A 14,884-nucleotide genomic window follows, 5' to 3' on the forward strand; every position below is an offset into this window, starting at 1 on the left:
TGAAGCCCACAGTAGTTGCTTCTACTGTGTCCTGTGTCCCTGTTGAATAGACAGCCCTCCCAAATAAAACCTGAGTACTGTCTGCCTTCCCACCCAAGAAAGATGGTCTGTTAACGGATACCATACTTTTTAATAAATCTCCTTCCTGGGGGCTGAAGATGTAGCTCAATGGAGTGCTTGCCTAGCATGTACACAGCCCCGGGTTTCCTCCCCAGTACCTCAGAAACAATTTCATATCAGCATCATTCCCTATCTGCTAATGAATGAAACTGAATGTGGTATAGTCATACCATGGAATAGTGTTTAACCATGCAAAGAAATGGTGTACTGATATACACTAGACTATGGTTGGCCTGAACGTGTGCTAAATCAAAGACGCCACTTTGGAAAAAGAACAAATATTGTATAATCTCACAGGCAAGTTATCTAGGAAGGTGGGTGCCAGGGGTGGGCAGAGAGGGCTATCTACCAAGTGATAGCCCTCACTCTATCTTTTGAGTGGGGGTGATGAAAATTCTAAAATGGGCTGGAGAGCTGGCTCATGGACTAAGTGAACTTAACTGTTCTCACAGAGGACCTGGGTCTGGAGCCCAACACTCCAGCCAGCAGCTTACAACTTGTAGCTGTAGCTCCAGGGGAGCCCATGCCCTCTTTGGGCCTCCAAGGACATCTGCATTTGCTGCACATAACCTCATGCAGTCACACACAACACAATCATAAAATCTCTTCTAAAAATCCTATGATTGGTCGTGATATTTATATAAATGCAAAACTGACAGCAGCCAGAATATACCCTTCGAATGGCTGTTAGAGTGACTGCCGAGTCAGACCCTTCTAGCCCCTGGTTTGTCACCGCAGCAGGGGATCAGAGTGCATCTTACCAGCCACTTGAGCTTCAAGGAGAACAAGGTGCTGAAGAAGAACACGGTCCAGACCACGGGGCAGATGATGAGGCCGAGCCAGAAGATGCGCGCCTCCGCTTCAGTGGCGGCCATGTGGTTTGGAGAGGCCTGTGGGGGACAGCCGCTGTGCTTTCTCAAGCAACAACTTGTTTCTGCTCGTTTACTGCATACTGTTGCCGTGTGAATTTTGAAGAGAATTTGTGTGGGGCAGGGTCTGGTCTGGCACACACAGAACTCAGGGAACCTGTGTAAACTTCGCACAGCCTTACCCCAGTTCTTGTTTGTCTTGTCTCAGAACATACCTTTCTGGCTTCAAATATCCAGTGGCTTTTCCCGTCCTCGTCTATCTGGTTCCACCATCGAAGACCCACCATGAGTCTTCCGGTTACATTCTGAGGAAAGTGGGCAAAGGGCTGTGAGCACATAAGAAACAAGATAGCTCATGGTTTCTGTAATGATCTCCCTATGTAGCCCAGGCTAGCTTTGAACTCTCAAGCCTTCTGCCTCAGCTTCCTGAGCGGTGATATTGGTTGTGTGCCAATGCACCTGACTAATGCTTGTTGTAAACTACAGAAGGCGTAAGAGAAGGGTGTGGGGTTGGTAAGATAACGGTGGGTGAAGATGCTTCTGCCGAGCCTGATGACCCAAGTTCAACTCCCTAGGACCTATATGGTGGGGGGAGAGAACTGACTTCTGCAGGTTGTCTTCTGACCACATGTACATTATAACATATGTGTGCATGCTCGCATGAAAAAAAAAGTGGGCAAAGGATGGATGTTGTATTGTAATTGTTCCTCCAGAGAGCTTTCCAGACTTCTTGTCTTTAAGCTTACTTTTTTTGTTTTTGAGACAAGGTCTCACTGGTTGGCCCAGAACTTAGTAGGTAGACCAGGCTGACCTCAAATGCACAGAGATTCACCTGCCTCTGCCCACCTACCCCTGCCCTCTCACCCACTGAGTGCTGGTTTTAAAGATGTGTACCACTACACTGACCCTTCTCATTTTAAAAAGTGGGATTCTGGCCAGGTATGGCAGACAGTGCACGCCTTAAACCCCAGTCCTCAGGAGGCAGAGGCAGGCAGATCTCCGTGAGTTGGATTTAGCCAGGGTTACATAGTGAGATGCTGCCTCAAAAAAAAGGACTCTGCCTCAAAATAAAACAGATGGTTACATTATACGTTTTAATGTGTGTGTGTGTGTATATATATTATAAAATTTGTACCAAGGCCATATGGGATGGTCACCTCCATGGTGCATTTGTGCACCTGTGACATCTGATCCTGGAAACTGTTTTCTGAAGCATTTTTGCTATCTATTGTGAGTGACATGGGCTCAGTAATCCTTAAAAAATTTTAAACATTAATTTTGTGTGGAGGAGAAGGGCTCTCATGTGCCACAGCAAACGTGGAGGTCAAAGAACAACCTTTGGGGATTGGTTCTTTCCTTGAACCGTGTGGATTCCTAGGGTCATACTTGGATCCAAGCTTGACAGCAAGCTCCCTTTACCTGCTGTGCCATCTTGATGGCCCCTCGGTGGTCTTCAGTATGTAGCAGCAATTTAAACCAAAGCACCCCTGGGTCCCACATCACCATCTGGAAGCAAAGCCCACGTGTCCCTAGAAGGAGCCTTACCTTCACAGACCAGAAGTCAAAGGACAGCAGGAGAAGCACAGTGACAAAGCAGCCAACGAAGCTCCTGCTGAACCAGTCACAGCACACATAGGTGATGATGGCACTCACGCGGAAGAACAGGTGGAAGAAGGTGGCCAAGGGGTGCCTGAGAAGACCCCGGGAGGTGCCCAACTCAGAACCAAGGACAAGGTCATTGAACTCACTTTGGCACTACCAGTGGGCATTCGCCCCTGGGTGGTTCACTCAAAACTCAGGCAACAGTACTGTTCACACGCTTAGCATTCCCCAAAATGACAAAGTCCCATGCATCCCAGGCTGCCCTCAATGATGACAGTGTAGTCCCTGAACATCTGATAATCTTCCCTACACTGTCCGTGTGCTAGACTACAGGTGTGCACTGCCACACCTGGTCTATGTGGTGCTGGGGACCAAACCTGGGACTTGTGCATGTTACGCAAGCACTCGGCACCTGAACCACACCTCAGTCCCTGAACCGTGTTGCGTGTGTTGCGACACTACTGTGTTCTCCCTCGAAGAACCCAGGACTTTCCCGTAATCTGGCTCCAAACGTCACTTGCCCTCTTTGAAACAAGGTCACCTTTGAAGTGAAGTGAGGCTGATTCTTGTCTTTCTACCCAGTGGCAATGACAGTTCCCTAAAAGTAAAGATTGGGTCATCCCACCAGCATGGGTGAGCTCACAGGGCAGAGCTCTCGGGCCACCAGGCAAAGCATGTTCCTAGAGAGTTCATCCTAGGAGTAGTGGTGAAACTAATGGGGTCCAGCTCATGCCAGCTGCCTGGTAATGAGAGGCGATTACATGCTAGTGTTTCCCCAGAAGCTGCTTACTGAGCACTGCAACTTCAGATGCCAGCCTGCCTATACCTACCTATGCCCGAGCCATGGGAGGCCCTCAGCCTGCAGCAGCTGCTTTTAGAGAGCTGGGGCAGACCAGACGGTTAAAAAGGACCACCAACCTGCTGGGACAGACCCCTCTGGAGAGAGAGCAATAGCTACAGAGAACACATGGATGGCAATGGCTGACCCTGAGAGGGCGAGCTCAGGTGCAGAGGAGGCTTCCTGCTGTGGCGGCCCAGTTTCCGAAAGCACACAATGCGCATGTCAGCGGAAGGGAGCGAAAACCAGCTTCCAAAGCACACAGAGCGCATGTTAGTGGGACAGAGCCAAAACCAGCTTCTAAAAGCACATAGAGTGCATGTCAGCAGGACAGAGCGACAACCAGTTTCCAAAAACACACAGACAGAGCACATGTCAGCAGGACGGAGCAACAAACAGCTTCCAAAAGCACACAGAGCGCATGTCAGCGGGACGGAGTGGAAACTGTCCAAAAGCACAGAGACAGAGCACATGTCAGCTGGACGGAGCGACAACTGCCACATCGGCTATGTGATGGCATTGAGACGCACTTTGAGGGGCTGGGATGCGACTTGGTTGATAAGAGTGCTCACCTCGCCTGCACAAGGCACTGGGTGTGACCCCAGCACTTTGCAGACCAGGTGTGGTGGTGCACACCTGGAACACCCACATCTGGGAGGTAGAGGTTCAAAGTCATTAGTCGCATGGGGATGAGAAGGCCAGCCATATATATTTAAACATGGCCCAGCTAATTCTTGAAACTATCACAGACTATGCGCCTCGCCAGCCTGTGGTCTGTCCACATGCCACTTCTGGATTAGTTATAAAACATGGATTTTAAAGAAATCTCGGGGGCTAAGGCACCTCCTGCTCCTCCAGAGGCCCAGAGCTCTATTCCCAGTACCTGTGTCTAGCAGCTCACCCCACCCCAACACACACAGTTCCAGGTCTCTACACACACAAGTATGTGAACTCATATTTTCCCTCACATGGGAACACACATACATGTACATACATATACACATGAAAAAAATATTTTAGTAGTCTCTGAAAATAATTCCTGGAATTTAATATATTTGTTGTGTTGAATGTTGTGATTGAGTCAATTGAGATCACTAGGAACGGCTGCAGAGATGACCTAGTGGTCAAGAGCACTGGCTGCTCTTCCGGAGGATCTGGGTTGGATTCTCAGCACCTATGTGGCAGCTCACAACCACCTGTAACTCCAGTTCTGGGGATTCAGTGCCCTCTTCTGGCCTCTTCAGGAACTGCATGCATGTGATACACAGACATATATGCAGGCAAAACACGTGTACACATAAAATAGATGAAATCTTTTTACTTATTATTATTTTATTCTTCTTTCATATACTATATCCTGACTGACTGCTATTTCCCCTCCCTCTTCTCCTCCCGTCTCTCCTCTCTACCTTCCCTCTCCCGCAGATCCACTCTGCCTGTTTTCCTTCAGAAAGAGCAGGCCTCCCAGGGTTATCAGCAAACATGGTATAACAAGTTACAGCCAGACTGGGCACCTCCCTCTTATCAAAGCTGGGTGAGGCAACCCAGGAGGAAGAAAAGGGTCCCAAAAGCAGCTGAAAGAGTCAGAGACACCCCCGTTCCTACCGTGAGGAGTCCCTCAAGGGCACCAAGCTGCACAACCATAACATACAAGCAGAGGATTTAGCACAGACCCGTGCAGGCTCCCTCATCGCTGGCGGAATCTCTGTGAGCCCTAAGAGCCCGGCTTAGTTGATTCTAGGAGCCCTCTTCTCGTGGTGTCCTCGACCCTGCTGGCTCCTACAATCCTTTCTCCCCACTTTTCAAAGGATTCCTGAGCTCCAGCTAACATCTGGCTGTGGGTCTCTGCACTGCTTCCGTCAGATGCTGGAGGAAGGCTCTCTGTTGACAGTTACGCTAGACAGCTCTTAAAACCCACCGGGAGCACAAGCGTGTGGCGGTCTGAGGACAACTTTTCAGAGTCAGCTCTCTTCTCCCACTGGGGCTCCAAGGTAAAAACTCAGGCTGTCAGGCCTGCACTTTTACTCTGGGTCGTCTCGTCCACCCTGCTTCCTTAAGTCTTGTTTCCATCATCCAAGCTGATACAGTCAAACCATGGCTTAAGTCCTGTTTCCTGCAGGCTGCTCTCTCCACTCCTCCAGTGCCTCATTTACTCTGCATCTGGAGTTGGCCCAGCTTGCCAATGCCAGGCGAATACTCAGGTGGTCCAAGACCAGCTTCTAAGTTCTGAACATGTATAGGTTACTCAGGCCAGCAGCCTTCCTGATCCATCCCTTGAGATGCAAATGGCAGGATTATCCTGAGCTGGCTGCCTGGGGGTCAGTCTCCCAGGTCCTAATTTTCTTTGTAGCTCCCTTGCCTTTCCAATGCTGTCCAACTTCTCAAGGTCTCAGGCTTAGGCTGGGGAGATGGCTCACTGGGTAAAATATACTTGCTGCGCAATGGTGAGGGCCCGAATTTGATTCCCTAGAACCCAAGCAAAGCAGGACACGTATCAGGAATGTCTGAGGTTCAGTCATACTTATGGATGAGGGAGGCAGAGACACCAGGATTCCCAGAAGCTCTCAGGCTGCTTAGGCAGGCGTGTATATAGTGAAAACAACATAGAGATTCCCCAAATAGGGTGGGCGCTGAAGACCAACCCCAAGGTTGTCCTCTGGCTGCACCTGCACTCTGACATGGGAACAGGCTCATTCGCACACGAGTGGGCACAGGTGCACAGAGAGGCCTCATTCCCCCCCCCACCCCCCGTAAACAGGTGCAGTATCTCCTTTGGACCCTGAAGAGGTGGTACGGTGGTGACAGACGTGAGATTCTGAAACCCACACCGCTCTGTGATTGGGGACAGCTGTTAACTCAGCCCAGAGTCACTCAGACTGGTCCCACCACCAAGGAGCCACAATGAAATTCCCCTCTGACCGCAACTTTCTCTTTGTCATGCTGTGGGGGGCATTTTTGAGGGATCTTCCAGGACTCCTAATCCCCCCACACCCCCAAAGGGTCCATCCTCATGCTCAACAGAGTCTTTTCTACCCAGCATCCAACCCCCCCTCAAGAAGACATCAAGAAGCCTATTATCTCAGGGGCAAGGGTAGATCTCTTTTTACTCTTTGGGGGCCCACCACCAAGCTTCCAAATAAATACATAGAGACTTATTTTTCCTCTGAATACCTGATTTTAGCTTGTCTTGTTTCTAGCCAGCTTTTCTAACTTAAATCATCCTGTTTCTCTTTAACCACGTTTTGCCTCTAGACTTTTTACCTTTCTTTATTCTATGTATCTTTCTTTCCTTCTTACTCCGTGGCTGGCTGGGTGACTAGCCCCTGGTGTCCTCCTCTCCTCCTTTCCCCACTTTTCATCCTTTCCCCTAGATTTCTCCTCTTATTTAGTCTCTCTGCCTGCCAATCCCACTTACTTGGCCATTCAACTCCTAATTAGACGTGTTTTAGGCAGACAAAGTAACACAGCTTCACAGAGTTAAACAAATGCAACATAAAAGAATGCAACACATATTAACATCATTAAATAAATGTTCCACAGCATAAATGAATATAGTGCATCTTAAGCTAATATTCCACCACAGGCAAGAGAAGAAAAAATGATCTCAGTGAGGAAAGGGGGCAGATCTCTGAGATGGTTTGTTCAAGTCTCCTTTATTCATAAACCCATTTTCACAGTTACAAGTCTTGGGGGGGGACACCCACTGTCACCCTCCTGGGGAGACACAAGGTAGGTTCTTGACCTGCGAGGGTTATGGGTCTCACTGGAGGTCTTAGCCTGTGCCTGGTAGAGGAATGCACAGGCTGTGTCACAGCCAGAATATGGACGCCAGTCCCAACAAAGAAATGTACTATTCTGACACCAGGACACAGGCCTGAAAAACACACATTGCTCAGTGAAATCAGCTGTGTGAAGTGGTTGTGTCAGCTGATCACAAAATGGCAATGTTCTGGAAGACACAAAACTACAGAGATGGTGAAAGGCCGCTCTCTCAGGGAACACAGGGGACTTTGGGTCAGTGAAGCTATTCTTTGTGATATTATAAAATGGAGGGTACAAGTCACCACACATTCATCAAAGCCCACAGAATACATGACAAGAAAAGAGAAAGAAGCCCTATGGGAAGGCTGGACTTGGACTAGAAAGTATTGGTTCAGCAGCTGTGATGGGTGTGCCGTGGCTGTTGTGGGTGTGCCATGGCTGTGGGATGGCAGCTGTGGCGGGTGTGCCGTGGCTGTGGGATGGCAGTTGTAGCGGGTGTGCCGTGGCTGTGGCGGGTGTGCCGTGGCTATGGATGGCAGCTGTGACAGGTGTGCCGTGCTGTGGATGGCAGCTGTGGCAGGTGTGCTGTACTGTGGATGGCAGCTGTGGCAAGTGCGCCGTACTGTAGATGGCAGCTGTGGTGGGTGTGCCGTGGCTGTGGGATGGCAGTTGTAGTGGGTGTGCCGTGTCTGTGACAGGTGTGCCGTGGCTGTGGGATGGCAGCTGTGGCAGGTGTGCCGTGGCTGTGGATGGCAGCTGTGGCAAGTGCGCCATACTGTGGATGGCAGCTGTGGCAAGTGCGCCGTACTGTAGATGGCAGCTGTGGCAAGTGCGCCGTACTGTAGATGGCAGCTGTGGTGGGTGTGCCGTGGCTGTGGGATGGCAGTTGTAGCGGGTGTGCCGTGACTGTGACAGGTGTGCCGTGGCTGTGGGATGGCAGCTGTGGCAGGTGTGTCATGGCTGTGGATGGCAGCTGTGGCAAGTGCGCCGTACTGTGGATGGCAGCTGTGGCAAGTGCGCCGTACTGTAGATGGCAGCTGTGGCGGGTGTGCCGTGGCTGTGGATGGCAGCTGTGGCGGGTGTGCCGTGGCTGTGGATGGCAGCTGTGGCGGGTGTGCCATGACTGTGGGATGGGAATTGAAGGGGAACTGTGGGAACTGTAGCTTCTGCTTCTTTTTCCTTTTCTGAGATAGGGTTTTGTCTATCCCAGCCTGGCCTCCATTCGTCTCCACCTCCTGTGTTTTGGTACCCACCCTCATTTCTGGTTTGCGGAGTGCTGGGATTAGACCCAGGGCTTTCACATGCCTGGTAAGTGCTGGGCCAACTAAGCCCCACCCCCAGCTAGACCTAAATTCACTCTAAAGAACGGGTTATGGGCTATATAATAAGGGGAATGGGCACCTGGATGTGGGCTCGGTGTGTGTACACACAGGGAGGAAGTTATAAACCCGGCCAAGTGGCAACCTGAGCACTACTTAAAACAGCCAAGAAAGTGGCCAGTGCAGGAGGCAGCTGGACCATTTTCAGCTTGGCACACACAACCCCTTCTCACCCTTTCGCAGCAGCCCTAAACCAGGAGTAGGGGCCACTGCCCTAAACGCAGCCAGGATCTAACAAGTATCCTTAAAAACTGTCCTTGGGCTGGCAAGACGGCTCAGGTGACGACCTGAGTATGATCCCCAGGATCCACATGGTAAAAAGAGAACCAGTTCTTGCAAGTTGTCTTCTGACCTTCACACATGTTGGCACGCTCCCTTGCACACATCAAGGAAGGAATGAAGGGAGGGAGGGAGGGAGGGAGGGAGGGAGGAAGGAAAGGAGGGAGGGAAGGAGGGAGAGAGGAAGGGAGGGAGAGAGGGAGGGAGGGAGAAAGGGAGGGAGGGAAAAAGGGAGGGAGGGAGAGAGGAATGGAGCAAGAAAAGAAGAAAAGGAGGGAGGGAAGGAGGGAGGGAGGGAGGAAAGAAGGGAGGGAGGGAGAACAGAAAGGAGGGAGGACAGGAGGGAGAGAGAAAGGAAGGAAGAAAGGAAAGGAGGGAGGGAGGGAGGAAGGGGGACTTCCTTGTAATATTTGTACAATTTGGGGGAAATGGGTTAATGGAAAAAATGTATGACTCATTTATGCTTTCTCCCAGGAATACTGCTTCTAATACCACACACCCCACTTTTAGGGAAATATCCTTATCTACTTGAAGGTCTTTCTTATGCCTTGGAGGTTGTGACACACATAAAGAAGTCAGAGGTCTCTTTATGAGGCTATGAGACATTCTTAAATCATCTGTCCCTGTACTTACTCAGGATCAAGATAATCAAAACAAAGTCAACTTTAAAAGATCAACAAGATTCGGTGGGCTGGAAAATTTGGCCGCAAATCAGATTGCAGGCCTCTTGGCACTATACACCCAGGCAATTACGTGGCATAAACAGCATCAAAGCTAGATTAGCTGAAGTCACCTCTGCTCTGCACAGAGACTCATACTGATGACCAAGGTGTGGAGTGGAAAGACGATAAAAGACGAGATGTCAGGAAAAGTTAGCACACGCAGAGCCACTGTTTCTTTGGTCATAGGACCAAAGAACAACAGAACGCCAGGATTAGACATATAGACAAATTCTATAAAGATATAAAATATAAATACTGTGGTATGCCAGAATTTGAATAATGACTGTAGCATCTTTGGCCTGAGGGTATTTCTTGGACATTCTCGTCATTAAGAGTTAATAATATACTGCTTGGGACAGGGCAATCTGTCTGGGCTGGTTGGGGATTTGTTTTCGTTTAGTGTCCTTATAGCACAAAAGTTACTAGACTAAGAACAGGCTCTCATATGCCTCTAGGTTTTTAAAAATTGGGTTATAGAGTTGATGAGTAAAAATGGTTATAAAAATAACTGTTTATCAGTAATGATTAAACTTGAGGGAAAATGATAGTAACTCTGTTCTGTTATGGTTTATCAAGAACGACTAAGAGATGTATAGAAGGAAGTAAGACACATTTCTAAAACCAAAGGTGATATGATCTGTGTTTTGGAACAACATGAATCTATTCCCGATTACTGAATTCTGTACAAATGAAGAAGGACTCTGGCTGCTGGTCAGTCAGGCTGCAGGTTTCTCCCGACCATTATGCCCGGCTCACTGGCTCCTTACATCCTCTCTCAGACCTGCCGACCGTTGGGGCTGGCTCCCGGTGATGTGCCACCATGCCTGCCTTTTTCATGAATGCTGGGATCAGAACTCAGTTATTCCTGCTGAACAGCAAACATTTTACCTGCTAAGCCAACACCTCTCCCGCAGGAGCTCAAACTGGCTTAGAACTTGTAGTCCTTCTGACCCAGACTGTCTCCACGTTCTGTGATTAACAGCAATGAAGCGCTACACCTAGTTTACACTAGGGAGTGTGCCTGTGTGTGTGTGTGTGTGTGTGTGTGTGTGTGTGTGTGTGTGTATGAATGTGTAGGCCAGATACCAACTTCCGATGTTGTTCCTGAGAATCTGTCCACTTTGTTTCCAGAGAAAAGGTCTCTCACTGGCTTGGAAATCACCTGCTGAGCTAGGCTGGCTGACCAATGATCCCCAGCCTATCGCTACCTCCACCACATTCACCAGCAAATCCTGGCTTTTTTACCTCTCCCTAGACCTCCACATGGGATCTCTGGCATGAATTCCACACCAAACTTCCTATTTTAGTTTCTGACAGCCCTTAGGCATTCTGGAATGTTCTGCTCTCTAGAGGGGCACAGGTATGAATGAAGAAGGGCACTGGCCCCTGACATTATTCCCAGCCCTACTTCTCCAGTCACCCTGGGTTTCAGGAACTGACCCTGTGACAAGTGACTCAAAATTATGCCCAACTAAGGTGAGCCTGCGCAATAGGCCATGTCCACATCCACCTGTCCTTGCCAGGCCACGACAGTAGCGACTTCCTCAGGACCACTTCCCAAAAGGTCATAAAGACTGTACTCTCAAACGATACCTTCACCAGAACTACTTAACCGTGCCGACCTCTTGCCTGACTGCATCCATTCTTTCTCCAGTTAAACCCTGAAAACAGACTTCGGGCACCTGGACCCATCTATCTGCTCCTTTCCCAAATGTGGCCAAAGCGGAAGACATCCCTCTTTCTTGTCTTTTTTAGCTGGCATGTGGGGACAGGTGGCCCAGTTCAGGGGCCGAGACTGCTGGCTCAGGCATTATGATCTTTCTTTCTCGGTCATCTTCCTACTAACAGCAGTCTTTGAGCAGATGGAGGAATAGGTCTCAAATCAGCCCAGGAGCAGCGGCTGGGGGACAAGGCAGCTCAGCCACACTGACAAGGACTCCAGCGAGGAGGGCACCAGCTCCACTGTTCTCTGTCCTCCTCTGTAAATTTGAATGAAACAGTAGAACAAGAAAGAGCACAGGAAGTTGGTCTGGATTTTTCACAGGGACATAAGTGCCTTCTAGGGCAGACCGACGCAAAGGGTGATGTCCTGGTGCCTTGGTGTTCTGTCTGTGGTTTAAACACACACACACACACACACACACACACACACACACACACACACACCCCTAAAAATCCCCAAATGGTAGTTGGTCACTGCAGCTGGATGCCTGAGGAAAACTCCAGAACACAAGTCCTTTTTTCTGGGTTTATCAGTTCCTCTTTAAAAGAGGGGGGTGGGATGGGGAGGGACGTTGCTGTGGGACACAAATGTCAGCTTCCCAGTGACAGTGGTACAGTGACAGCCAGAGCCCAGATGTTCAATCCTGCCGTGGCGGAGACGAAAGTGTGTGTGTGTGTGTGTGTGTGTGTGTGTGTGTGTGTGTAGACAGAGGACAACTTCAGCTGGCATCCTTTAGAAGTCATGTACCTCATTTTTGTGAGACAAGGTCTTTCACTGGGATCTGGGGCCTCCGAGGAAGCTGGCTGGCTGGCCAGAAAGCTTCAAGGACCTATCTGTCTACCTGGTGCTGGGTAGGTTTTCCCATGGGTTCTGGGGATTGAACTTAGTTGTTGACTTGCGAGACAAGCGCTTTGTAGATGAAGTGCTCTGGTCCCTGGGCTCATTCATCTCTTCACCTGCTCACTCTTCCTGGTCCCTGGGGAGCCTGCTGGGACTGCAGCGCCCACACCACCTCAGCTTGCCGTCAACAGCCTTCTTCTACTTCATTTCCAATGTCACCTCAGGGTCAAGAATAAAGCAGTGGGGGACAGAAGGCACTCAAGTCTGGGGAAGTATAAATGTCTCTCACCCTTCAGGAGCCCGGTGGCTGTGCATACTCAGGACCTGCCACCAAGGCTCCTGCATCTCATTCTTCTCTAGAATGATCCAGGGGCAATGCCATCTCCATCATAACAGATGACAGCATGGCCTTCTGCTCCCGTCAGAGCCTGGATGTTGGATTCTGGGGCCATCAGGACGTTGGAGTAGATGCTGGTTGCCTAGAACTCACAGTTCCCACTAGAAGTCTGCACAGCCGAGGTTTGCATGTGGAAGTGAAGAACAGAGGAGACTTCCCTCTGAGCGCCACAGTTTTCTCCGCTTGTTTCTGTTCTTTATTTTTTCTTAAAGACACAGACCAGCTTTAGAAGCTGGTTGGCTCAGTATCAAATAGAGGGAACTCATGGGGATGACTCAGCAGGCCCTGTTTGCTCAGCCCAGGCTGCAGGGAGTCACCTGGCACCAACACAATCTGAGTTAGGCCTGATCTACTCTCTGATGATGCTGGAGCCCTGGACCCCTCCTTTAGCCAAGGCTCTGGATTTTTCTAAAAACTTAGACCCCAAAGAACTGAAATCAGAGACTCAAAGAAAATGTGTACTATATACAACAGTATTAATCCCAGTGAGCCAAACTGGAAAGACCCCAAATGTCCATCAATAGGTCAACTGATAAGCAAAATGTGATCTAAGCACATGATGGAGTATCACCAGATACAGTGACGTGTGGCACATGTTCTAGGCGGGCCACCCTCGAAAACCTGATGCTAAGTGGAAGAAGGCAGGCAGAAGAGGACAGGTGTCACACAGTTCCATTCGTATGTGGTGCTGGAGCCGTCCTAGAGAAAGAGGTAGAAAGTAGGGTTGGCGCTGGGTAGGAGTGCTGCCTGTTCTTGCAGAGGACCCATCTTTGGCTCCCAGCATCCATGACAGGAGGCTCACAATTGCCTAACTCCAGCACCAGGGAGTTGGACACCCTCTTCTGGCACCTGAGAACACCAGCACACATGTGGTACACACACACACACACACACACACACACACACACACACACAAGCACATATATGGCATACACACGCATGCGTGCACACACGTATGCTCTAAGGAAGGAAAGGATAGAGGTTACTGAGAGCTGGGGCAGGAGCAGTGGGTCTGTTTTCTGAATTACAGTTGGGAAGAAGAGAGAATTCCTGGACATGGGTGATGGTGTTGCACAGAATGAGTGACATTACTTCCACAGAACTATGCACATGAAAAAAATTAAAATGTCAGCCAGCTATTCAGTGGGTAAAGGTGTCTACTGTTAAGCCTCACAATATATGCTCAATACCTGGGATCACATGGAGGAAGGAGAGAATCAACTGTTTACTCTATTTGTTGAGCGTGTGTGTGTGTGTGTGTGTGTGTGTGTGTGTGTGTGTGTGTGTAGTAAGTATGTGCATGTGTGTGTATGCCACAGTACAGGTAGAGGTCAGAGGACAACTTTTGGGAGCCCTTGCCTTTCACCACGTGGATTCCAGGGCTCCAACTCTGGTTGTCAGGCCAGGCATTAAAGGCCATGACTCACTAAGTCATTTCATTAGCCAAATAAATATAATTTTTTTTTAAAAAAAATCTTTAAAAAGAGAAAATGGTTAAAATGGTGAATTTATCACAATAAAAATGGGAAGGAAAGTAGTGAAGTGCTTCTGCGTAAGTGCCTGTGTCCACCCTCAACTGCAATCAAAACGCATTCAAACATGAGGACCCGAGTTCAGATCCCCAGGATCAGAATACAAAGCTGGGCGTGGTGGTTTGCACCTAGAATCCCAGAACTAAGGAGGCAGAGACAGGCATTTCTCAGGGGCTTGCTGGCCAGCCAACCTAACTCAATCAGCCCCAAGTTCACGGAAAGACCCCATCTCAAAAAGCAAAGTGGAGGATGAGGATCCCCTTCCAACCTGAGTCCTTGTCTGGTATCCACATGAATATTCATCCCCAGCCCCACCCACCCCAAACTTACATGCAAAAATATTTGAGGGGTAAAAACCCTTCTACTCTATGTGAAGGCCTTAAAATCATCATCTTCTAAGCAATACGGCCTAACACCTGTGTAGGTGGCACTGCCGTTGGATTAGATGTTGCAAGTCCTCTAGACGTGGCCCATGATATATGGAAAGGCGTTCATAAGTTGCATGTCAAAACTATGTCATTTTCTATGGGGATGTGACCGCCCTTAGGTTTTGGCACCCAAGAAGAGTCCTGGAAGCAGCCACCTTGGGTGCTGAAGGATAACTATCCAACTACGTGGATAAGCCTTGAAAACGCCTGCCAAGTGAAAGAAGCTAGGCACAAAGGCTCATGTGTGATACTTAATTTCTGTGGGCTATGTAGAATGGGCAGGTGACACCAGGGTGTGTCAGTGGTTGCCAGGAGCTATGGGGAAGGGACTCAGACTCTCTGCGGTGGGGTTTCCCTTGGGGTAATAAAAATATCCTGGAATTAGTGGGGGAA

The 14,884-nt window shown here is 49.3% G+C and overlaps 1 protein-coding gene across 3 annotated transcripts in view; it reads right to left on the reverse strand.

Moving 5' to 3' along the window:
• Positions 1-14,884, reverse strand: part of Tvp23a (trans-golgi network vesicle protein 23 homolog A) — a 45,301-nt gene that overhangs the window by 6,512 nt on the left and 23,905 nt on the right. For all 3 annotated transcript variants that reach the window (XM_087910822.1, XM_087910823.1, XM_048433189.2), the window contains exons 3-5: positions 2,535-2,679; positions 1,205-1,294; positions 882-1,010 (exon numbers count right to left, since the gene is read on the reverse strand). In XM_087910822.1, the coding sequence (XP_087766948.1) occupies positions 882-1,010; positions 1,205-1,294; positions 2,535-2,679 (364 nt within the window). The remainder of the gene's footprint in view (positions 1-881; positions 1,011-1,204; positions 1,295-2,534; positions 2,680-14,884) is intronic.

This window comes from Myodes glareolus, chromosome 9 (genome assembly GCF_982192425.1).
Source record: "Myodes glareolus chromosome 9, mMyoGla1.1, whole genome shotgun sequence".
Lineage (NCBI taxonomy): Eukaryota > Metazoa > Chordata > Mammalia > Rodentia > Cricetidae > Myodes > Myodes glareolus.